Raw genomic sequence first — 24,472 nt, 5'->3', positions numbered from 1 at the left:
ACCTTCCTACAACCACCTACACCAGCTCTATAACTGTCAAACATACACTATCAAAGGGAAAGCCACCTGTGAAATGACACTTACCCTGTACCAGCTGTTATGTAAACACTGTTCAGCATTTTACTCAGCATGACTACCACAAAGTTATCAGTTACTATGAATGAACATAGACAGAAGCTCTACACTGGTAATGCAGAGCATGCTCTACAACATGACAGTCATGACCTCGGTCCATTTGGATTCTTCCCCCAGGCACTAACTCCTCAGAACACCACAGATGGGAGCTGGCATTAAAACATGTCTTTGGTTCTCACCACCCATCTGGTCTTAACGTATGTCAATATCTTTGCTCTCAGCATTCCTTTCTTAGTAACTATTCTTTCCTCATGCCCTAGTTTTCTTTATCTTTTAATTTTCTTATCTTTCTATTCCACCACCCACCCCCCTCCTACCACCTTTACCACATACAATGCACTTTGCTTTCCACTCTTATTAACTCTTTGATGATTTGTCAGTAATCTCTGTCTTGCTTATTACCCTACCTTCCACCTCTAAGCTCTCATATGTCACATTGAGATGCAGATGCAGATGGGCACAATGAAAAGACTGTTACACAATGAACTTTCAGCCAAAGCCTTCTCCATAAAGGAAAACACACTTGCGTTCACACAAGCAAGCATACCTCACACACACACACACACACACACACACACACACACACACACACACACACACACATTACCACTATCTCCAGAAGCTCTGGCTTGTTGTGCCTGCTGCAACTCAGTGTGTCATCCTTATGGTGAGCAGCAATCTATTGTTTTCAAAATATTGATGATATTCCAAACTGAACTTTCCATTGTTTGATTAAACCCAGTATGATGATAATTTTAGATCAAAATTGGTAAATAGTTACAAAAATTGCAGTGTGGACTGTTTTTAATAAATATGTTATTCAAAAATAGTGACTGGTTTTCGTTTTTACATATTTATTTCTAAGATTTTTGCATATGGGTCATCAGCATGGGACTGCCCCATGGGGTATACAATTGTACACATAGAAATGGACTGTGATATTGCATAGGTTAGAAAGGTGATGAAATCTCTCTTTGGTTAATAAGGGTAGCATTTGGAGTAGAATGTCCCTCAACTCAGTGCATGGCTAGAGGTAGTGGGAGCATAGGGGAAGAATGTAATTGAGTTTTTCAAGGCTTAGGTAATAGGAAGAGTATACATCAGTGACAGTGGATTTGTTGATATGATGGTCTTGACACACAGTGCCAAATGCATTGAATAGAAGCCAAGGCTTTAAGCAAGGGACTTTTTGATCTGGAAGACCTGATATTGGTCAAACTGATGGTACTGTCAGTTGACATAGTTTTTATAGGAAGCCATAAGGGTGTGGGAGATCAACATCAAGGAAGGTAGCTCATTAAAGTGAGAAAGCCCAAGTGAAGCTAATTTGGAAGCAATGTTGAAGTTACAGAGGAAAGAGCACATAATGAGGATGGTATTAATTAATGTAAAACAGGTAAGATGCTTTAAGTTTTTAATTATATAGAAATGCTTTGTCTAGGTAGTGCATAAAATAAACAGGTTGTCATAGAAAGGTTCCAAGCACTTGCAGTTTGTGGATTTGTTTGTAAGTTTGTCCTTCTTTGAAAAAATAAGTAAGGGCCAAAAACATTAGGAATGTGATGGTGGATTTGGTTTCAGGAGAATGCTGGGAAAGATAGTGTACTATGGCTGCAAGGCCAAGTGCATAGGTGGTATTGGTGTACAGTATGAAGTAAGGAGTCGGGTGCCAATCAGCAGTTAAAAAATGACTATGGGGAGACAATGGAAGAAATTATAATGTCTTGGATGTTGGAAGGGAGGCTATAGGAAACTGGTTGGAAATGATGATCATTGAAAGAAAAGGCTTCTTCTGCAGGACCACCAGAAACAGCTTTGAAGACATAATCATTAATCACAGTTTGATGTGAACGTTGGGTTAACTGTGGAGAGTAGGATGAATGGCAAAATGTTGCAAGTAGTATACATTTTGTGTAATGTAATTTTACTTCAGTTATTAAAGATTACATATCGCTTTCAGCTTTCACAGCGGAGTCTTAATCAAAGGGGTCAGGTTCTTTGGGAAGCTACATTACCAGAATTATTCAATATGGATGCTATGACAAAACCACATGGGCAGTTGTTCACATGGGATCCTTCTGGCACCTATGTCTTACTGTGTGGAAATGCAGGTGGTGTTATATGTCAAGTAAGTTATTGTGTCATATGTCAAGTAAGTTATTTTCCATTTGGAAATTCTTTTTGCCTTTTTTGGAAATTAATCTATTATCTATTTATTTATTTAGTGTATGGAATTGAAGTAAATTTCAGTATTGGATCATGTTATTCTACATTACACGACATTACATATATCCACAGACAAACATCTAGTCCTTGTATATATTTAATGGAGTTTTAGGATGCCATGAGGAATTCTTCAAAGTCCCCACTTAACACTGTGGCACTGCATTCATGTCTGATGTGTTGGATGGTCTGCTTAGGCTCGCTGCAGTCACATGGTGGCAAAGACAGCAGTCCCCATTTGAAGAGTGAGTCAGCACATCTTCCACGCCCAGATCTTAGTCGGTTCAGAGTTGACCAGATCTAGAGTTGACCAGATCTTACGGGGCTGATCAAACCCAGGGACTGCCTCAGTAATACAAGGCATTAGGTGGCAAGTTGTTGGAGCATTTTGGAGCCATTCTCTTCTCCAACAGTTGATGTTAGCCCCAGTGAGGCTGTTGAAAGCAAGAGGAGGATGTCTTGAACAAAGCCTCTTGATACTCAGATTGAGTATATCGATGTGTACCGGTAGTTCAGGGTTTGCTTCAATCTTATTGTATTCCCTGACCAAGGCTGCTTCTCGTCATATTTTTGGGGGTGGTATATGATTCAGTACAGGTAGCCATACGGTAGGTGTGGACCTAACAGTTCCTGAAATAATGCGCATGTTGTTGTTAAGTTCAACATCGATTTTGTTCACATGGCTACTGTTCAGCCATACTGGTGCACAGTACTGTGGCGCAGAGTATACCAGGCTCATTGCAGTCATCCTCAGATTTGTTGTGTTGATCCCCAGGTGGATCCACAGAGTTTATGGATGAGGTTGTTTCTTGTTCTCACCTTGGCAGCTGCTTTTGTAAAGTGTGATTTAAGTGACAAGGTTCTGTCTAACGTGACCCCTAGGTACCTTGGCTCCTTGTTGTGGTTGAGATATGTGTCATTAAAAGTTTACTTCCAGAGCAGTGTCAGCTTCTCTGTTATTGAGATGGACTTCTGTCTTCATCGCATTAGGCCTAAGCCTCCATTTACAGAAGTATGCTGCCAGGGCTGACAGATCAGATGTCAGGGTTTCTTCCACTGAATCAAAATCGGTGTGCGTTGTTGCAATGGCCCAGTCATCAGCATAGCTAAATTTCCTACAAGCTGTTTCTGGCAAGTCAGCAATGTATGGGCTGTAAAGCAGTGGGGCTAATACTGAGCCTTGAGGTAAGCCATTTTGAAGGAATTTCTAGGTACTGACTTTGTTTCCCATGATGACCTGGAATCCTCTGTTACCAATCATGTTACCAATAAGCTTTGTCATTTTTTAACAGGGGATGGTATCATGCGGTCCATTGTTGTTCAACTGTAATGGCACTGTCAGAGGTGTCCGTATGGTTTGGCTCATTAATGCAAATGTCAGAACGCTCCCAAAAACACTAGCACTGGAACGCTTGACATTTTTTCTGAGCAGAAGTCAAAGGCACTTAGATTAACTTTTGTTACATTGTTTATTGTGACTCTCTGCTGCACTTTTGTCTCAGATACCAGGAATAGATTCACTTGATTTCAAATCTGGAATGTTTATTGTGAAGTGTCTCGGTACATTCGACACACATTGTCGCACAGTTTCCTACTTGGTATCGGCAGTGATGCGAGGTTGGTCCAAAGATGTGACGAACATTGAAGGTATTGTCACTTTGTCGTTCAGCACTGTAGTGTTATCCAAGCCTTGGTGAATATGTAGCAATTTTGCACAAGGGGTGTTCATGGAATTCATGAGCCCTTGTTGAGAGATGTTGCCAACATCTCCGAAGAAACTGTGAGGTTGTACCATTTGTAATAGCAGCATTCTTTATGGCATAACTGGCACAGCAGATTTTCAACTTACAGCAAAATCGTGGCACAACACGGAAATTTGGGGTCATCACCGTGGGGAATGGGGAGCATGCAGTGTGGTACCGGAATAGTGACATAGCATAGAGAAACATTTTCCACACTATTTATCAGTAATCACATATATGTAATGTGTAAGCATTACGAGCATACAGAACATACTAACTCTCACTGCCTTTTGGGGCAACAATCCTCATTTACTGATTCAGATATGTTATGCTGCAATAACTACCCTGGTAACATCTTTTCAATTCTGTCTATCTTCCACAAGTCCCTTCAGATTACAAAGCTGTTGATTTTAGATTTTCATTTCCCTGCTGTATCTACTGAAACACTGGACCTCCTGTGTACTCTTTACTAGCATTTTTCGTTTTATAACTTTTACTACAAAAGCATAATGTTTATGCTGATAACTTTGCAGCTACGGTCCTCAGCTGCTATAAGTTTCAAGTCATTATACCCCCCCCCCCCTCCCCATGAACCATGGACCTTGCCGTTGGTGGGGAGGCTTGCGTGCCTCAGCGATACAGATAGCCGTACCGTAGGTGCAACCACAACGGAGGGGTATCTGTTGAGAGGCCAGACAAACGTGTGGTTCCTGAAGAGGGGCACAGCCTTTTCAGTAGTTGCAGGGGCAACAGTCTAGATGATTGACTGATCTGGCCTTGTAACACTAACCAAAACGGCCTTACTGTGCTGGTACCGCAAACGGCTGAAAGCAAGGGGAAACTACAACCGTAATTTTTCCCGAGGACATGCAGCTTTACTGTATGGTTAAATGATGATGACATCCTCTTGGGTAAAATATTTGGAGGTAAAATAGTCCCCCATTCGGATCTCCGGGCGGGGACTACTCAAGAGGATGCCATTATCAGGAGAAAGAAAACTGGCGATCTACGGATCGGAGCATGGAATGTAAGATCGCTTAATCGGGCAGGTAGGTTACAAAATTTAAAAAGGGAAATGGATAGGTTTAAGTTAGATATAGTGGGAATTAGTGAAGTTCAGTGGCAGGAGGAAGAAGACTTTTGGTCAGGTGAATACAGGGTTATAAATACAAAATCAAATAGGGGTAATGCAGGAGTAGGTTTAATAATGAATAAAAAAAATAGGAGTGCGGGTAAGCTACTATCAACAGCATAGTGAACACATTATTGTGGCCAAGATAGCCATGAAGCCCATGCCTACTACAGTAGTACAAGTTTATATGCCAACTAGCTCTGCAGATGATGAAGAAATTGATGAAATGTTTGATGAGATAAAAGAAGTTATTCAGGTAGTGAAGGGAGACGAAAATTTAATAGTCATGGGTGACTGGAATTCGAGAGTAGGAAAAGGGAGAGAAGGAAACATAGTGGGTGAATATGGATTGGGGGAGAGAAATGAAAGAGGAAGCCGTCTGGTAGAATTTTGCACAGAGCATAACTTAATCATAGCTAACACTTGGTTCAAGAATCATAAAAGAAGGTTGTATACCTGGAATAATCCTGGAGATACTAAAAGGTATCAGATAGATTATATAATGGTAAGTCAGAGATTTAGGAACCAGGTTTTAAATTGTAAGACATTTCCAGGGGCAGATGTGGACTCTGACCACAATCTATTGCTTATGAACTGTAGATTAAAACTGAAGAAACTGCAAAAAGGTGGGAATTTAAGGAGATGGGACCTGGATAAACTGAAAGAACGAGAGGTTGTAGAGAGTTTCAGGGAGAGCATAAGGGAACAATTGACAAGAATGGGGGAAATAAATACAGTAGAAGAAGAATGGGAAGCTTTGAGGGATGAAGTAGTGAAGGCAGCAGACGATCAAGTAGGTAAAAAGACGAGGGCTAGTAGAAATCCTTGGGTAACAGAAGAAATATTGAATTTAATTGATGAAAGGAGGAAATATAAAAATGCAGTAAATGAAGCAGGCAAAAGGGAATACAAACGTCTCAAAAATGAGATCGACAGGAAGTGCAAAATGGCTAAGCAGGGATGGCTAGAGGACAAATGTAAGGAGGTAGAGGCATATATCAGTAGTGGTAAGATAGATACTGCCTACAGGAAAATTAAAGAGACCTTTGGAGAAAAGAGAGCCACTTGTATGAATATCAAGAGCTCAGATGGAAACCCAGTTCTAAGCAAAGAAGGGAAAGCAGAAAGGTGGAAGGAGTATATAGAGGTTCTATTCAAGGGCGATGTACTTGAGGACAATATTATGGAAATGGAAGAGGATGTAGATGAAGATGCAATGGGAGATATGATACTGCGTGAAGAGTTTGACAGAGCACTGAAAGACCTGAGTCGAAACAAGGCCCCCAGAGTAGACAACATTCCATTAGAACTACTGACAGCCTTAGGAGAGCCAGTCCTGACAAAACTCTACCATCTGGTGAGCAAGATGTATGAAACATGCGAAATACCCTCAGACTTCAAGAAGAATATAATAATTCCAATCCCAAAGAAAGCAGGTGTTGACAGATGTGAAAATTACCAAACTATCAGTTTAATAAGTCACAGCTGCAAAATACTAACACTAATTCTGTACAGACGAATGGAAAAACTGATAGAAGCCGACCTCGGGGAAGATCAGTGTGGATTCCGTAGAAATGTTGGTACACGTGAGGCAATACTGACTCTACGACTTATCTTAGAAGAAAGATTAAGGAAAGGCAAACCTACATTTCTAGCATTTGTAGACTTAGAGAAAGCTTTTGACAATGTTGATTGGAATACTCTCTTTCGTATTCTGAAGGTGGCAGGGGTAAAATACAGGGAGCGAAAGGCTATTTACAATTTGTGCAGAAACCAGATGGCAGTTATAAGAGTCGAGGGGCTTGAAAGGGAAGCAGCGGTTGGGAAGGGAGTGAGACAGTGTTGTAGCCTATCCCCGATGTTATTCAATCTGTATATTGAGCAAGCAGTAAAGGAAACAAAAGAAAAGTTCAGAGTAGGAATTAAAATCCATGTAGAAGAAATAAAAACTTTGAGGTTTGCCGATGACATTGTAATTCTGTCAGAGACAGCAAAGGACTTGGAAGAGCAGTTGAACGGAATGGACAGTGTCTTGAAAGGAGGGTATAAGATGAACATCAACAAAAGCAAAACTAGGACAATGGAATGTAGTCGAATTAAGTCGGGTGATGCTGAGGGAATTAGATTAGAAAATGACACTTAAAGTAGTAAAGGAGTTTTGCTATTTGGGGAGCAAAATAACTGATGATGGTCGAAGTAGAGAGGATATAAAATGTAGACTGGCAATGGCAAGGAAAGCGTTTCTGAAGAAGAAAAATTTGTTAACATCGAGTGTAGATTTAAGTGTCAGGAAGTCGTTTCTGAAGGTATTTATATGGAGTGTAGGCATGTATGGAAGTGAAACATGGACGATAAATATTTTGGACAAGAAGAGAATAGAAGCATTCGAAATGTGGTGCTACAGAAGAATGCTGAAGATTAGATGGGTAGATCACATAACTAATGAGGAAGTATTGAATAGGATTGGGGAGAAGAGAAGTTTGTGGCACAACTTGACTAGAAGAAGGGATCGGTTGGTAGGACATGTTCTGAGGCATCAAGGGATCACCAGTTTAGTATTGGAGGGCAGCGTGGAGGGTAAAAATCGTAGAGGGAGACCAAGAGATGAATACACTAAGCAGATTCAGAAGGATGTAGGTTGCATTAGGTACGGGGAGATGAAGAAGTTTGCACAGGATAGAGTAGCATGGAGAGCTGCATCAAACCAGTCTCAGGACTGAAGACCACAACAACAACAACAACAACAACAACAACAACAACATGATTTTCAAAAACTTGGAATATATACCAGGGATCAAGCACAAACAAGATTACGTATCAAATAGAGTTGACGACGACATGGCTTTTTTGTACTTGATTCTTGATATGCTCTCCAAGTATTTGAAAAAGGAGTAAATGCTGAAACTGTAAGTCACTCTCAAGAATTTTGTTTATAGAATACTAATCATGGAATAATGTTTTCTTTTCGAAAAAAATTGTACAGGTTTCTCATCTACTGGTCCCTTCGTTCCTTGATAGTCCTCTGAAACACTCTTTTTTTCTCCTATGTTGCTGAAGGTTTCTTCAGTGGCCATTCTGTCTGTCCATCAGATCTTTAGCACTCCTAATACCATGACCCAAAGACCTACAGCTCCCTTACTGTCTATCTCTGGGCCACAGAAAACAATGCTCCAAACAAAATGTTTCATATATTGTTTCCTAGTGCCTTAACTAATATTGTTCAATGTAGGTGGTTTCTCCTTATTACTGAAGCTATTTTAGTGCATGGAGTTCTGCGTTTAATCTTCTGGGATGATCTAACAAACTCATATATCCTGATTTATTATCTGATGGCTTTTGTTTTGGTATCTTCAGCAGACATTTGTTTAATGTTTTGTTGATATTTTGCCGGCACAAGTGGATGGCATTCTCAAAGATTCACTGTTTATTGCTGGTGGTGGACTAGAGTCTAGTCCTTGCCTGGAAGTTATACATACTGTTCACGCTAACATCTGTGAGGGGTATACATACTTCAGCAAAGGACTAGACTCCTGTCTACCAGCAGCAGTAGACCGTGAATCTTTGAGAATGTCAGCTACTCATGCTGGCATAAGTCAAGAAAATCATTAAACAAATGTTGGTTGAAGATCCCTAGACAAAAGCCAATAGGGAATAGATCAGTAAGTACAGTGAAAGTCTGAACAGTTTTATATTCTTTCATTTTGTTACATAGGTACTTGAAATTAATGACCTGTTTTATATGCTCTCCATCCAGATAAATTTTTACTGTTAAAAGTTTTTGAGAATACATGTCAGTCACAGACTAGATTAGATCTGGTATACTGTGCAATGTGTCAGAGAAACTTTTAAAGGCCTGTGTAAGTACTGTTCAGACTTGTTGAACAAGATGACTCGCAATTCACACTTTTGTGTAGAGATGAAGAAATATTTACATGAAGAACAAAAGTTGTATACAGGAACTATAAGGCTTCCTTAGCATTCTTTGAGAAATACAAGAGTAAAAATTGAAATATGCACATCAATTAAAATAAAGATTATGTTTGTACTGCATCTTCTGTTATGAAACTTAGCATTTATTCCACTGATCACAGTACTGTTATAACTAAAGCATATTCTAAATATTTGTTTCCTATATGTTTCTAAGCTTCACATGATGGCAAATCTTCTTTCATTGTATTCATATTATTTCAGCCATCAGGATGTACTTTGTCACCTGTGCAAGAACTGAAACGCTACAAGTCTCCTGGCCCTAAAAGTTATGGTGTGTCTGGTCTTTCTATAGATTGGACTATTGCTGATCAACTGGCGACAGTAGTCACAGGTTTGAATGATGGAACCATATTTATGTCAATGCTTCTCACACCATAAGAGCTCCAGTGATATGAATGTGATTAGCTACATGTTTGGTGCTTCCGTGGCAACATACTTACTTAATAATGCAGCAAGTTTGGCAATAAAATTATTAATTAATGTCATGTTTGTATTATTTGAGGCAGAAGTTTACACCATGATTATGAAAATAATTATGGTACTTTCTTATGTACATATGTGTATGAATTCAATATTCAGAAATTGTTTGGTATGATAATTTAACAATGTAGAACTGATAACTTGGGCCACTTTATTGCAGTATGCGAGTACCAAGGGTATCAAAAGTAACATATCAGGAATGCATTCTGTCTCACAATAACATGGTTAGAAATCATAGAAGGCACAATGCATGAAGCTTTGCTCCATTGGATATTGTGTTTCCTGTATTTACTACAGCATTAACTCAACCATTAAGTCAGATATAATGTAATTTGGTTATGTAAGTCTGTTCTTTACTTCGGTACATAGTGCAAGCCAGTGACAAATGGGAAAGTTTTCTGCTCTCCAGGTGAATGAAATGTATTCATTTACTTTTTAAATGTGTATTAGTGGTTATATTTATAAAGTAATGCTGCAGAAGATAAAAGTCAATGACTACATGAAATAAAATGGTATTTATTGAGGCTTATGTGAAATGATTTTCTATGTAGATAACCCAAATTTATACAGTCCTGTGACCTATATCTGTATTCCTAACAGTCAAACATATGACATCAAAAGGTACCAAGTTGTGAGCATCACAACATACAAACGTACCCATTATTGAATTTCTAAGGTTGCTCATTATTTCCGTATTATTTTAAATAAATGCATAATGTCTACAACAGTGTGTTGATCTACAATGAAACCATTTCTGCAAGAGAGTAAGGTAGTAGGTACCTAATATTTCTGCTTAAGTCAGCTTTTATATGTAATATGATGAGTAAAATAAATAGTAAAATAAATCGTGCATGGTATATAGGAAAACATGAACAGTGAATATCCACATAAGTAAGATGTTGAATATTGTCATAAGCATTAAAATTTGTCTTCGTCTCCAGCATATGGACAGACAGCATATGGACAGACAGAACTACATTCCTCAATGCTGTAGCCTGACTGGACTATTAAAAGTAGCATAGCTGCCTATATGCATCAGTTTAAATATTCAAAATGTTTGAAGTTAAGATTTGCTGTTGAATGTTGTAGTTACATGAGAGGTAACTGAAACGTGTTTCCTGAGAAGTTAGTATCTAAATAAAAGTCATATATGGGAAGGTAAAATTTTGCATTCAGTTTTTTCAAAATTCCTTGATATAAGACAAGCCAGTGCAGTCGTTTCTGTTTAAATTTTTGCTAAATGAGAAGACTGAAGATGTGTAACATGTATCAACAGAACTATCTCATATCCTCATGAGGCCTTTTCATCACAAGAAAATAAAATGCAAAAGGTGAAAACAGGTATCCTTATCTGGCAGTGGAGAGTGGAGTCACATTGCTGCAAATCACCTATCTGTGAAAACTGCTGCATAAAATATTCTTAGAGTCACCAGGAGGTTTCTACCAGCTAATCGGTATTCCATTACATGACACGCTATGATCACGATAAACATGAAATTGAATAGAGGATGAGAGAGAGAGAGAGAGAGAGAGAGAGAGAGAGAGAGAGAGAGAGAGAGACCAGCAACATCTGTCACTGATTTTGCCTGTGTGATGTAATACGTGGTTGTGACGGACAGTGAGCATCTCGTGGAGGATTCCAGTTGCGTAACTGCTTCATGGCTGGTAAGGATCAAGAAGTGAAAAACTGTGCAACATGAAGAGTAAAACGAGGCTGATGTAAATGATGAATCTCACATTAGTTTTCCTATGCCTCAACATTTTTCATCATTATTTATCATAAGTTGCAAGAGCTGTAAAGCACCTTAAACATCTAGGGGGTGCATTTTTAAAAATGTTAGCATGGTGCATATGCAGCAATTCTGCTATACTTTGTTTATTTAATATTGATATACAGATTGGCACAGATAAACGTAGCTCACTGAAGTATAAAGGAAATGCAGTGAAATTACAGAAATGAAAAGCTGAATTTCACTTAAAATTTATTCACAGTGAAAAATATGGTTATAAAAGGTACTGAAAGTGACACCCTGCAACATCAGTACACAGCTGTGCATATCTAAGGATATTCAGATACACACAGCATATTCGGATATGCTGTGTGTTGCTCTTTAAGTGTCCCCACAGGAAAAAAATCACATACTGCTAGATCTGGTGAATGTGGTGGCCATAAATGTTCGCTAACAGTTTGTTCCTCAGTGAAGACATCGTGGACTCGTCCTAGAGATATGTTAGATGGGTGGTATGTTGCCCTCGAAGAAGCAGTATTGTCTTTCATATTCCGTGAGTTGAGCACAAAATGTATAAAAAATTTCCATACAGGCTTCCGTCTTGAGGGTAGTGTCAAAAAATATTGGTCCAATGATGCACATTCCTGTTATTGTGCACCAAAAGCCTATTTTTTCACCATGGAGTATTTCCTGACACAAACATTACGGTTTTTCATTGCTCATTACCTTTTGTTATGTGAATTCACATGCCCAGGAAGATGAAACCAGGATTCATCACTCACGGTGTAATGTAAAGGGTCTAAAAAACCATCGTTGGTGTTATGCAAAAGGCAAGTGCAGTAATCTACAAATTTCTGACTGGAATCCCCTCATATCTGCTGAACAGTTGTCATATGACAAGGCTTCAAATTAAGAATTTTCAATATCCACTGGCAACTCCCCCTACTGACATTTGCCTGTTGGGCTGATTTATGTGTACACTTCTTTGGGCTCTGAATAATTCTTCAGCGAATATCTTCAGTAACTTCCGGTGTACAGACTGGAGAATTCTTTGTCATTTTACACTTTGCACTGACCCATGGGTGTGCCAATTTTGATACAGACTCTGTATTGCTCTCTTTGCTGCTAGTCCTCTATTCAGATACTTGCTCCCAAAACTTTTGCAAGTTTCCTTAATCGAACCTGTTTTCACGTACGCTTTCACAATTTCAATTCTTTCTTCTATCGAGAAAGTCATTTTGCAGACCACAAAGAGAAATGTCTAACTTCATTGATGAAATAAACTGAAATTCTCACAGGAGAATGCTAACAATCAGTTATTGCATAGAACTGTCCAATGTTGTAGCTTTGTGCTCTATTTCAGAAGTCTTAATATTGGATTCACATTCAAAGGGGAACCAGGCTACTTTTAATTGCACTAACCTGTTTAATTCCTAAGCACTTTTAAACCTCCATGGTTTCCATAGCATGATTTGAGTCAGAGTTTGTTTATGTATGATGTAAGCACGGTTATTGGTGGAAGCAGCTCAGCTGTGTTACAAGCGAGTACAGAACTTTAACTGAAATTACCTTGTGTGGTATTGTGTCATGTGTAAAAATGCGAAGTTGTACCACGGGTCAGAGTCTACGTTAAGCTGTAGGTTCCCCTGTAATTGGCTGGGTAAGCCAGCTTGATGTTTGGAGGCAGGCAGTGGCAACCTCCAACAGGACCTAGTGAAGCACTATGGTGTTCATACCAATCTTCAGATTGATGACAGTTGTACTTTAGGAGTTATAATATTATTAACAGTGTTAAGGAGAAGGATATATTGCTACACACCGAAAGATGACATGTTGAGTTGCAGAGGGGCATGACAAAAAGACTGTAACCCATTTGGCTTTTGGCCAAAACTTTATTCAGAAAAGAAAACACAGAGTAACACAAGCAAATACATCTCATGCACACATGACCCATCTCTGGTAGCTCAGACCAGAATGCCTTGACATTCAGAATGGCTGCCAGAGATGATGGTAAGGTGTGTGTGAGGCATGCTTGCTTGTGTGAATGTGTGTGTGTTTTCTTTCCTAAAGAAGCCTTTAAAACAAAAGCTAAAGGTGTAACAATCTCTTCATTGTGCCTGTCTGCAAGTCAATGTGTCATCATTATGGTGAGTACCAATATATCTTTTTCATAATATTGTTGATTTTACAACCTGGAGTTTACATTGTATGACATTATTAAGATATTTTTACTCCATGTTAGAAAAAAGATGAGAATTTATGTGATCTCTTTACAGTTCATCATGATTTCATTATATAAAAGATATTTATAATATTTTCACATGTAAAAAAAAATAGAAAACTTATTATAATAACCAAAGAATGGAAAATCCAGGATGGAATATAACAATATAATGAACAATATAATGTAAAAATATAATGAAAAGTGTAGTTACTATTCATCATATAGCGCAGATGCTGAGCCGCAGAAAGGCACAACAAAAAGACTGTCGGAAAGTTAGCTTTTGGCGAACAAGGCCTTTGTCAAAAATAAACACACACACACACACACACACACACACACACACACACACACACACCACATGCATGCAAACGCAACTCACACACACGTGGCCACTGTCTCTGGCAGCTGGAGCCAGAGTCCATAGTTGTGTGTGTTTTCGTTGTGCCTGTTTGCAACTCAACTTGTCATGTTTGTAGTGAGAGTTCATAATACTGTTGATATTCCAATCTGTATTTCCCTTATTTGACTTTATATTGACCACTACATACTTGCATGACCAGAATTCCTGTCCTCCTTGCCACCACACTTCACTGGTGCCCACTATATCTAACTTAAACATATCTATGTCATTTTGAATGTTAAACAGAAAACAGTTTATTTTGAAACATGATAGAAGTTATTTCTTTTAAAAGGACACTGTTGCAAATTTTATATATTGCATAACTTCCAGAACCTAAGTAAGTGCTATCCTGTACAAATAAAAAAAGCCTTAATTCTGTCCTGCTTATTAAAAAGTGTGGACTTGATTGACACACAATGTCAATGGAACTTTTTGTTTGACTTTTGATTAATGAACTTTCCCAGTGCACAAATCTACTGCCCTAGCACTCCTTTTAGTTATTACAGTTCTGTTGGTCATCATCTCAGTTGCAAGAGTTTGGTCGATACGTGTATTACTAATAAACGACACACTTTCTCTCTAGTAGTTATTGAACTCCTGACTAGATGAAATCATCATAAATCTTTATTCAACACCAGCTTCTACTAAACTGGTACTCCAATGATTTGCAGTTACAATCAGAATTTATTACACAAGAGATATTCAGAAAGTAAGGTCCAATTTCTCATAAAACATAATCACTACAAGGCTTTTTTTTCCCAAAAAAAAACTGTTTTATTTGATTCCTTACATGTTTGTCTATTTTATATGTAGTTTCCACATTTGTTTAAACATTTGTGATTACCTTCTACAAGCTTTTGCACCTGTAAGTCACAGATGTCTGCTGCCTGGAAAGATAACCAGTCTTTAACTGCTTCTTTCATTTTATCATCTGTTGCCACTGCGAAACTCCTTTAGATAGTGGAAAATGTGAAAATAACTTGATGCAAAGGACAGACTGTACTGTGGGTGGACATCTGTTTCCATCCAAAATATCTGATCATATTTTGGGTGTGAAAGACAGAATGAGGTTGGCATTCTCATGCAACAACAAACCTCCAGACATCAGGAGGCCAATGGCATAACCTTACATGTTGAGGTTGTCTGCTTGGCCTTGACTTTGACAGGTGATGGCATGTGACACCATTCCTCTGACTGACATTTAGACTCTCGGGTCATGTGAGAAACCCAAGTCTCATCCCTGAGTGACAATGTTCTCTAAAAAACAATCACCTTCCTTATGCTATCAGTCCAAAACATCAAGCGCACTAGCAAGTATTTGCATTTTGTGTGTCGCAGTAAGCAGCCTGGGAACCCAACATGCACAGAATTTGTGAAACTGCAACTTCTCAGAGACAATTTTCTGCAAAGCTTTTTGACCCACATTCGGAAATTCCAATGCTAAAGTTGACACTGTGAACCACCAATGTTCCTGAATCTTTTGTCCACAGCTTTGACCAAATCTTCGGAGATCACTGACGGTCAGCCTGATCACAGTTCATCACGAACATTTTCCTGTCCGTCCTTGAAAGCTCTCACCCACTTATGCACTTGTTGTTACTCATCTATCAGTGAATTTCCACTGCTGGAATGTTCCTTGCTGTCAAAAACCAAGTCACTGACTGTATTTCACAGTCAGTGGACTGATCAGTTGTTTTAAAAATTTTGAAGTGGTACTGTAAATGCACACTGTGACAATACCAGTGCAGCACCACTGCTTGACAAGCAAGGCATGCTGGGAGTCAATGTACATGCACGTTTCAATTTTCATGTGACATTCAATTAGCCATGGTGATTTGGACCCTACTTTCCTAATAACGGTTGCACATTGTCTATTCATCAATCAAGAGATTACTCATTAGCATATGTCTTTATGTTTGGCTGACATCCAGTTCAGACTCTGACATTCAACCAACTAAACAAAATGCTATTAAAATATTCAATATATGTTGAAATTACTGCAATAAATCATGTTATTCCTTGAAGCTACATACAGTGCAGTGCAGCGCAGTGATGTCAGGTGCAGTGCTACAGCTCTTGTTTCCGCATGAAGACCATATGAATACTTCCCCAATAAATAGAACAACCACAATAGAAAATGTACTGTAATAAACCTTGATACATGATAAATATAGTTCTAATCCTCGAAACAATCTTTCTACTCAACTTATCATAATGCACAGCTATGTATGCTTGTTCATTTAAGCATCATCCTAGTACGGGATTTGCCTGTTAATCAAATGGTTTCATTTTTCTTTAAATCTTACTAATAAAACAAAGGAAAACCTTGTACCCTCTCACAGTCGTGCAGCAATTAAACTAGGTATTATAGAAATACCTAACACAGGATTAGATCATGTCTACTCTGTTCAATCTACCACAAAAGTCAATTATGTTTACTAGAAAAATGTCAAATGAGATTTTATTATGTAAACAGTATTTTGTCACAGAACACACTATCTGTATTAAAATGTGACTAAGGATGCATTGGATTTTCTGAAATCTTACAGCATGCTAAATCTTCACTGTTTCAAGTTTCACTATCTAGCCTATGCATTCTAAATCTAAGCTCACAAGAATAAAAGATTTAAAAAAAAAATATTTTGCTACTGCCACTTTCCACAGAGAAACAAAAATTACTCTTCCTTTTCATATATTACATATGACAATTTCCCTTCTCTCCTATGGGAAAAAAATCAGCAAACTGACAGGATGAAATAGACTCAGTAGCTCTCCAATATTTCCTTTGGGACAGAAGGGAGTTCATTATAGTAACATATTATCACTCAGCAATTGCAGTACCTCTCGCCAGAATACATCCATCTCAGACTAGGCCAACCAAGAAACACCAATTAAAAATCACAATGTGCATTTCTTCTCCTCATACAATAATACAACATAATAATTATAGTGGTGCCTGTCCTTTTTATCAACCAACAGACCTCTAGGCTTTTGCTGGGTGCATGCAGTCACCAGCAGCTGCTTGCCAGAAGACTCTGCTATCGAATTTGACCAAGAAACAGCTTTATCTCACAGCCAACCCTTCCTGTCACTTCTACAAACCAAAGTCATTCTCTCTCTCACAACATCCAACACAAGTTTATAAAGATAGTTAACGTCTTTACAAACAGCTAACAATATTTATCTATATTTCCTACTTTGCTTCCCAAACAATTGTCTTGTACTGCATGCTAATGTCTCAATTCGTTTTGGCAAATATAATTGAGTAAACTGTTGTGACAACATGCCAAATGCTACATGTTATGCTACTATTTCATTTGTTTGTTTTATTTTAATTTTTTGTTTTGAGAACTAGAGCCTCTGGAGTTACTGTTTTATGATAGACAGTCATATACTTATATTAATGTGTTGTGTAAATTTATGTTTTCCTGCCATTGCTGAATGTTGTTTTTATGCCTATTATACTGGCTGCTTGATTATATGATTTGGTACTACAAGCTCATATAACCTTTTTATGTGGTAATTATGACTGTTTTGTTAATTTAGATTTAATGTAAACAACCACACAGAAATATATGTGGTGAAAGCTGCTTCTGTGCTCATAAACTGGTATTGTTTTTCTTCCAGTTATATTAATTTTAATTCTCAGTCCTGCTGCACAGCTCTACTTCTAGTAGGTAACCATATTTCCCCAGAAAAGTGAGACACTACAAAACAAAAAATTGCTGTAGAGAGAGATTTTTATCATAGCAAAAAAATTTTCCCTTGCTGTTGTCAAAAAGTTTCCTACAAATGAACAGAAACTAAGGATGGTAAGATGAGGCACAAGTGCACTGATAATTTCACTAACTGGCAAATTTCTGTTGGATCTGTGGCGCCGATGACGTCAACACCAGCATTGATATGCATTCATCTTTGGACTCTGAGCATTGTCTTTGGACTCTGAGCATTGTCTTTGGACTCTGAGCATTGTCTTTGGGCTGTTCCACCATGTCAGTTCTTTGTGAGCCTTGTATGTGTTTAGGTGAATACATGAGCTACTGCTAAATGGGTGTTGTTTGGTATAACCAACCCGAACTCTCCCCTCACTGGTGACCCCAAGTTGTAACGTCTTCCGTTTTTGCAGTTTTACTGTGTCTGTGTCGGTTATTTTCATGTGTATTACATCAACACAGCATTCAAACAATGACTTCGGCCCAGTGCCTAACGCTGGATTTTGTGATCGACATGCATCGTGTTGCGGGCAATGTACACCCGCCAGGACTGCAACACAATGCCTCTCACTCGATGATTCCGCCGATTTCGCCGGACGTTTTTGAGCCTGCAACAATAAGCAAGGTTAGGAGTGTGCATGACTCCGGCTATCAAACGCCTTTGTTCCCACCACATGTGTCCTCTCTCATCGACTGTGCAGTTACCTCTTAACGGATCTCCATGCAGTGCGGGACCAATGCCAATTTCTGCAAATGCTTCGTCGGACAACCTACTACCGCCAGGACAACGATTTCCCATCCTGAAATCCGTGCAGTACCATGTGGATACCTGCCATGTGGCTGGAACTGCTTCGTCCACAGGTCAACCTCCTCAGCATCCGACCACGCCTGCACCTACCTCGGTTCAGCATCAGCACATGCCTTCCTACTTGGATACCTCGTCCTCCAACAGGAACAATTACTTGTTATCTGTGCCTGACCCCCACCTCCATCCCACTGCTATGTCTCAGTGTTTTGTGCCATGACATTCACCTTATCCACACACCGTTTTGAGTGGAGTGACTATGAACAGTGAACATTCACACACCCCGTCCCATGTTCGACATCATTTCCCACACTGTGCTTCTGGACAGCCCGCACCTCCCCAGCCTCCCTGCAACACAGGTGGCCCCGGCTCTCTGGTCATATGTCGAGCTTTCCGCGGACTAACAAGTGTTCTCAAACTTTGAAATTTTTCTCACCTGTTGCCCCCACGCCGGCTCCAGTTGAGCTTCCGCTACCATTCTCGGAACAGCTCGGTGCCTCATCTGTGTCGGTCTTCCGCGAAGCATCAATCCGAACACACCCGCAACGTGTTGAGCTTCCGCGACCGCAATCGACACATTACGGTGTCTCACCCACGTCGGCCTTCCGCATCGCGACGGATCATGCTCAACCACAATGTGTCACCTTCACGCTACCACCCGAACAGCCATTGTTGCCACATCCCCTAGAGGCACACTCTCCTGGAATACTACAGCAACAACAGCTCGATTCAGGCAGTACCACGACAAACTCAACTCGACCTGTTCTTCCGAAAATTCTACAATGCTTACCGAAGCTGCCGCTGTTTAATCCCGACAGAGCTACAACCTGGTTCAAAACTGTGGACGAAGTGTTGGACCATTACAAACTCAATGAGTCAACCAGGTTTCTGTGCCTCATCACCCACCTGCACGACCCGGAGGACTCGATTGCTGACCTGGTCGATGCCCCAGACTCATCTACCCAGTACATTCTAGCCAAAATGACAGTTCTACGTCGGCTTGCACGCTCAACTGAGGCAGCAATACGGCAAGTGCTCCACGTCGAGCAACTAGGCAATGACAAACCTTCCCAGCTCTGGAGACGACTACGTGCCCTGGTCAGCGCCAATCTATTCTCTGACACAGCTCTCCCCGCCATCTGGTCAGATAAACTATCTCCTCACATCCGCTTTGCTCTGGCTCAGAGGTCTCCTGAACCTGTCGAGCAAAGAATGACAATTGCTGACAAGCTACACGATGCATCACTGCTCTATTTCGCCAGCCACTGCCTACCTGACAAGTCTCAGGTTCAGGCTTATCACCCTGCAGCCGGACACGGCCAGGGCCGTACTGTGCCGACCATTCCGCTCACTCCAGGAAGCAGTAAATAAGCAACTGGGACGTCACCGGCTCCGCCCACGGTCACACCCCCTCCTGCAACCGAACCTGCTGCGGCCACCACCACTGGCAATGAACTTTCCGCAGGAAATACAACCGCACTACCCGTACTGTTACTTCCACACGTGGTTTGTTGAGGTGGCACGGGACTGCAGACCACCCTGCTACTTGCCAAACGCCAATCGCAGGTAGGTCCGGGTGCCGTCTCCTGCGCACAATATGACAGGCACCTCCCAGTGCTCCATTCTGTCCGGGAACGACCGGATAATTGCGGACGACTTTACATTAAAGACATTTCGTCGGGACACCTTTTCCTAGTGGACACAGTAGCCGATGTTTCGCTGCTGCCTACGTCCTTAGCGAAGTCGAACATCCACCCTCATCATACTTCACTGCAAGCCGTGAATTCAACTAAACTACAATGCTAGGGTTCAACTTCACACGTCGTCTCACTCTCCGCAAACTGCAAACTAGAGTGGACTTTTTAAGTGCGAAATTGACGAACCTATACTAGGCATTGACTTCTTGCGACACCACAAACTTTCACCGGACCTAGTGCGAAACACCATGTTTCATCATCCATCCAAGACTCACTTCCCCTGTGATCCGTTGAGCAAGAGCAAACCCCCCCCCCCCTTTCCCCCATGACACATCGGTCCGGGCTCATCTCATCCGTCCATGCTTGTCTCTGTCAACAACGTTACAAGAAACTTCGCACAAGTGCCTTGTCGAGCTTGAACACATTGCTCGCCTACGCAAGGAAAACTTCAAGCACTCCCTCCTGGTCCACGAAACACAGCTCCAGGTCTCTGATGCAGCAAAGGAATTACAGACACTACAGCAAGGACAAAGCAAGGTCAATAAGTGCGCCGAATCTGCTTGCAGTCCCAGCAATCGAGCCTCCATGTGTTTACCTCCCGCTACCCCTCGCAACTGTGCTATCAAGACTGCCATAACGTGTACTCACAGTTCCGCAGGGCCACACCCCCCTAACACGGCAGCGTTTGGCACTCGGCCGGACACAAGTGCGCATGCGCAACGAGCGTCACGTGTTCCTGAACTGATGGCTCCTACCTCACCCCTGGCGGACAGCACCTCAAACTACGCAACTTCGGCTCCTGCACGCCACTGTGCGACCGCCACTAACAAAACAAACAGTGCACTCATGGCTAGCGCTTCACCCGCGACCGTGCTGCCACAGGCCGCTCCCTCGGACAATGGACTCACTAACGGCTCATGAGCTCACCTGACCACGGTGCCACTGCTTCACGCCGGCGGCCATCTTGTCACGTTGACTCCTAGGACACTTCGCTGCCTCGGCCCCCATCGGATCCGCTGAGTGGCTCCGAACACCACAACTACACCTCACTGCCAAACCCGTCGCACATACCAAACAAACCACCTTCCGCACCGCTGGCAACATTTCTGTCATCACCAATGGCACGGTTCACAAGCTTCGCCTCACGCCAGGTCCCCCGATCTCCAGTAAACCATGTCGACTTTGTCCTGAGCGCCTCTCCGACCTTAAAAATCAGATTTCTGAACTGCTAAGCTCCAGCGTCATTGAACCCTCTGCCAGTAGCTGGTCTACGCCCATACATATGACACCCAAGAAAGACGGGTCCTGGCCCATGTGCAAAGACTACCGTTGACTAAACACATGAACAATTATGGACACTTACCCTATATCTAATATTGCTGACTTTACCAGTTCCCTCGCAGGTGTGACCACATTCTCTGTCATCGATTGCAAACGGGCCTACCACCAGATCCCCATGGCACCTGAAGACATCGAGAAGACAGCAATCACCACACCGATCGGGTTATTTCAGTTTCGATTCATGCCTTTCGGTATGAAAAACACAACCAGACCTGACAGCACTTCATCAACGAAGTGCTATTCGACCTAAAATTCTGCTTTGCATATCTTAATGACATTCTTGTGTTCAGCTCCTCCATCGAGGACAACATTCGACATGTGCAAACTGTTATGAACACTCTCGCAGCAGCAGACAAATTGCAGCTACATCAACCCGCTGTCACTTTTCTTGGTTTTTGCGTCTCTGCCGACGGCATTTCACCGCCCCCTGAGAAAGTACAAACAATACTAAACTTACCCAGACCTTTGTCATTCAAAGAGCTCCGGCGCTTTCTGGGGACGGTTAATTATTACCGCCGACATCTACCTCGGGCTGCGGAGATTCAGGCTCCACTGACGGACGCCTTGGCAGGCACCAACACTTCTGGATCTCGGCCCGTTCCATGGACCCCTGCTATGACTGACTCTTTCACTGCCCTCAAAAATCTTCTTGCCAAGGCCTGCAACATCGCGCATCCTCATCCCAATGCGCAGTTCTTCATCACCACAGATGTGAGCGATACTGCCATCGGCGATGTCCTTAGCCAGACAATCGACGGCCAAACTTCGCCTCTGCAGTTCTTTTCGCGCAAGCTCAGCAATGCACAACGGAAATATTCCGCGTTTGACAGGGAGTTCCTCGCGGTCTACGAAGCGATCAAGCATTTTAAGACTGATGTCCTTTCTATGTGTTAACAGACCACAAACCCCTGGCTGCAGCCATTACAAACCTGCCAGCTAACCTGCCTCCTCACCACTTCAGATACATGGACTTCATATCTCAGTTCACCGCCGATGTCGGACACATAAAGGGTGCTGACAATATAGTTGCTGATTTCATTTCACGAGTCGATAGTGTCCATTCACTGTTAGACCTCTATGAACAGCCTAACCTCCAACCTAACACAAAACCTGATTTCAGACTCTACTTCTTCACTACACTTCGTCCACACCACCTTCCCTGGCATTTCTGGTGAGATATGGTGCAATGACAGTATGGGCACAATAGACCCCCTCATCCCAACCACGCTTCGTCGAGCTGTATGCAACGCATTGCATAATTTAGCCCACCCCGGTGTTTGTGCATCCGCCCACCACATAGCAGAGCGCTTTTTGTGGAGAAATATCAACAAGGACTGCCAGCAACGGGCACACTCCTGCGTCGCGTGCCAACGCTGCAAAGTACACAAGCACACTTCAACCCCCCTCGGCTCCTTTTCGATCCCTCCTGGGCGTTTCCAGCATATTCATATTGACATTGTCGGCTCTCTTTCCCCCTCTAACGGCTTTCATTATGTTCTCTCGTCTATCTACCGAACAACTCACTGGGTTGAGGCTGTCCCCCTCCCCAATATTACAGCAGAAACTGTTGCTCGAGCTTTCGTTGAGTCATGGATATCGCATTTCAGATGTACAGTTATCATCACGACTAACCAGGGCAGACAATTTGAGTTGGCCCTGTTCAACAGGATTTGTAACATTTGTGGCATCCGGCGCATCCATTCCTCAGCATATCACCTGCAAAGTAACGGGCTAGTTGAGTGCTGGCACCGCACTCTCAAGGCGGCTCTTTGATGCCACGACTCTCTATGGACGGAGGCCCTTCCCCTTGTGCTACTCGGCATTCGTGCGATCCATAAGGAAGACCTCAAAGGCACAATAGCCGAGTTTGTATACGGCCAGAACATTGTTCTCCCTGGTGAACTTGTGAGCCCTTCTGCTTCTCTCCCTCAGTCTGACTTACCTTCCTTTGTTGACCGCGTCAGACGCCACTTCATCACCCTCCATATCCCTCCCCCCACCAGCCATTCCCACCCTAAGGTTGACGTCCCGAAATTTCTGGACAATTTCGAGTACGTCATGCTCCGAGATGACACTGTCCGTGCTCCCCTCCAACCTCCATATACCGGTCCGTACCGAGTTCTCCGGCGCTCAGACAACACCTATGACATCCAGATGAAAGATTCAGCTGTTACAGTCTCTCTCAACATGCTTAAGCCTGCTCATGTCGAGCCTTCTTCCACCCCCCTTCAGGCCACGACCACGCCACTCACTGTAGTGGCTCACATCGCCCCGACCACTCCCACCACATCGGACTTACAAACTCGATCGAGTGACTTCCAGCTCCAATCGTCGAACTCTCCTCCGAACTTGTCCTCTACTCCGGTCTCACGCACTACATCGAGTGACCACATGCTCCCCACGTCGAGCTTACCTACGATCAAGCCCTTGCTGCCGGGCCCTTCATCGGTCCCTTCGACCTCTCCACCGTCGTCTGCCTCACCCTGTCGAGGTTTCTCACACCCACCCATCTTGAACGTGCCCTCGCTCGAGGTGTTTGTGCCTGTCCCCCCAGACATATTCCATGACATCTCAATAATACTGCGCAATTATACACTGTTCGTCGTATGTTTCTCTTCATCCAGTGCTCATGACACAACCTCCACCATTCCCTGCCACCTGGTGAAATGTGTTCTCCTCCCACTCGACATCAACCTGGACATGCTTTGTGTGTTCGCCATGCCCACTGGAGACATCGTTGTCATTGCTCCATTCCACCTGCAAACCGCCGGCCTACCTGTCGCCGCACGACCAGCATGCCCAGAACGACGCCTGGCTCGCTTCAACAACTTCCGGGTTCGGTGGCTGAACCTTCCTTCAC

The 24,472-nt window shown here is 42.0% G+C and overlaps 1 protein-coding gene across 1 annotated transcript in view; it reads left to right on the top strand.

Moving 5' to 3' along the window:
* Positions 1-10,461, top strand: part of LOC126253700 (WD repeat-containing protein 91) — a 231,609-nt gene extending 221,148 nt beyond the window's left edge. Inside the window, exons 12-13 of the mRNA XM_049955227.1 lie at positions 2,096-2,263; positions 9,424-10,461. Coding sequence (XP_049811184.1) covers positions 2,096-2,263; positions 9,424-9,600 — 345 coding nt within the window. The 3' untranslated portion in view covers positions 9,601-10,461. The remainder of the gene's footprint in view (positions 1-2,095; positions 2,264-9,423) is intronic.
* The last annotated feature ends 14,011 nt before the right edge of the window (positions 10,462-24,472 follow it).

Source organism: Schistocerca nitens, chromosome 4 (assembly GCF_023898315.1).
Source record: "Schistocerca nitens isolate TAMUIC-IGC-003100 chromosome 4, iqSchNite1.1, whole genome shotgun sequence".
Classification (NCBI taxonomy): Eukaryota; Metazoa; Arthropoda; class Insecta; order Orthoptera; family Acrididae; genus Schistocerca; species Schistocerca nitens.
The sequence above is the reverse complement of the archived record's forward strand: the minus strand, read 5'-3'. Positions and strand labels throughout refer to the sequence as shown.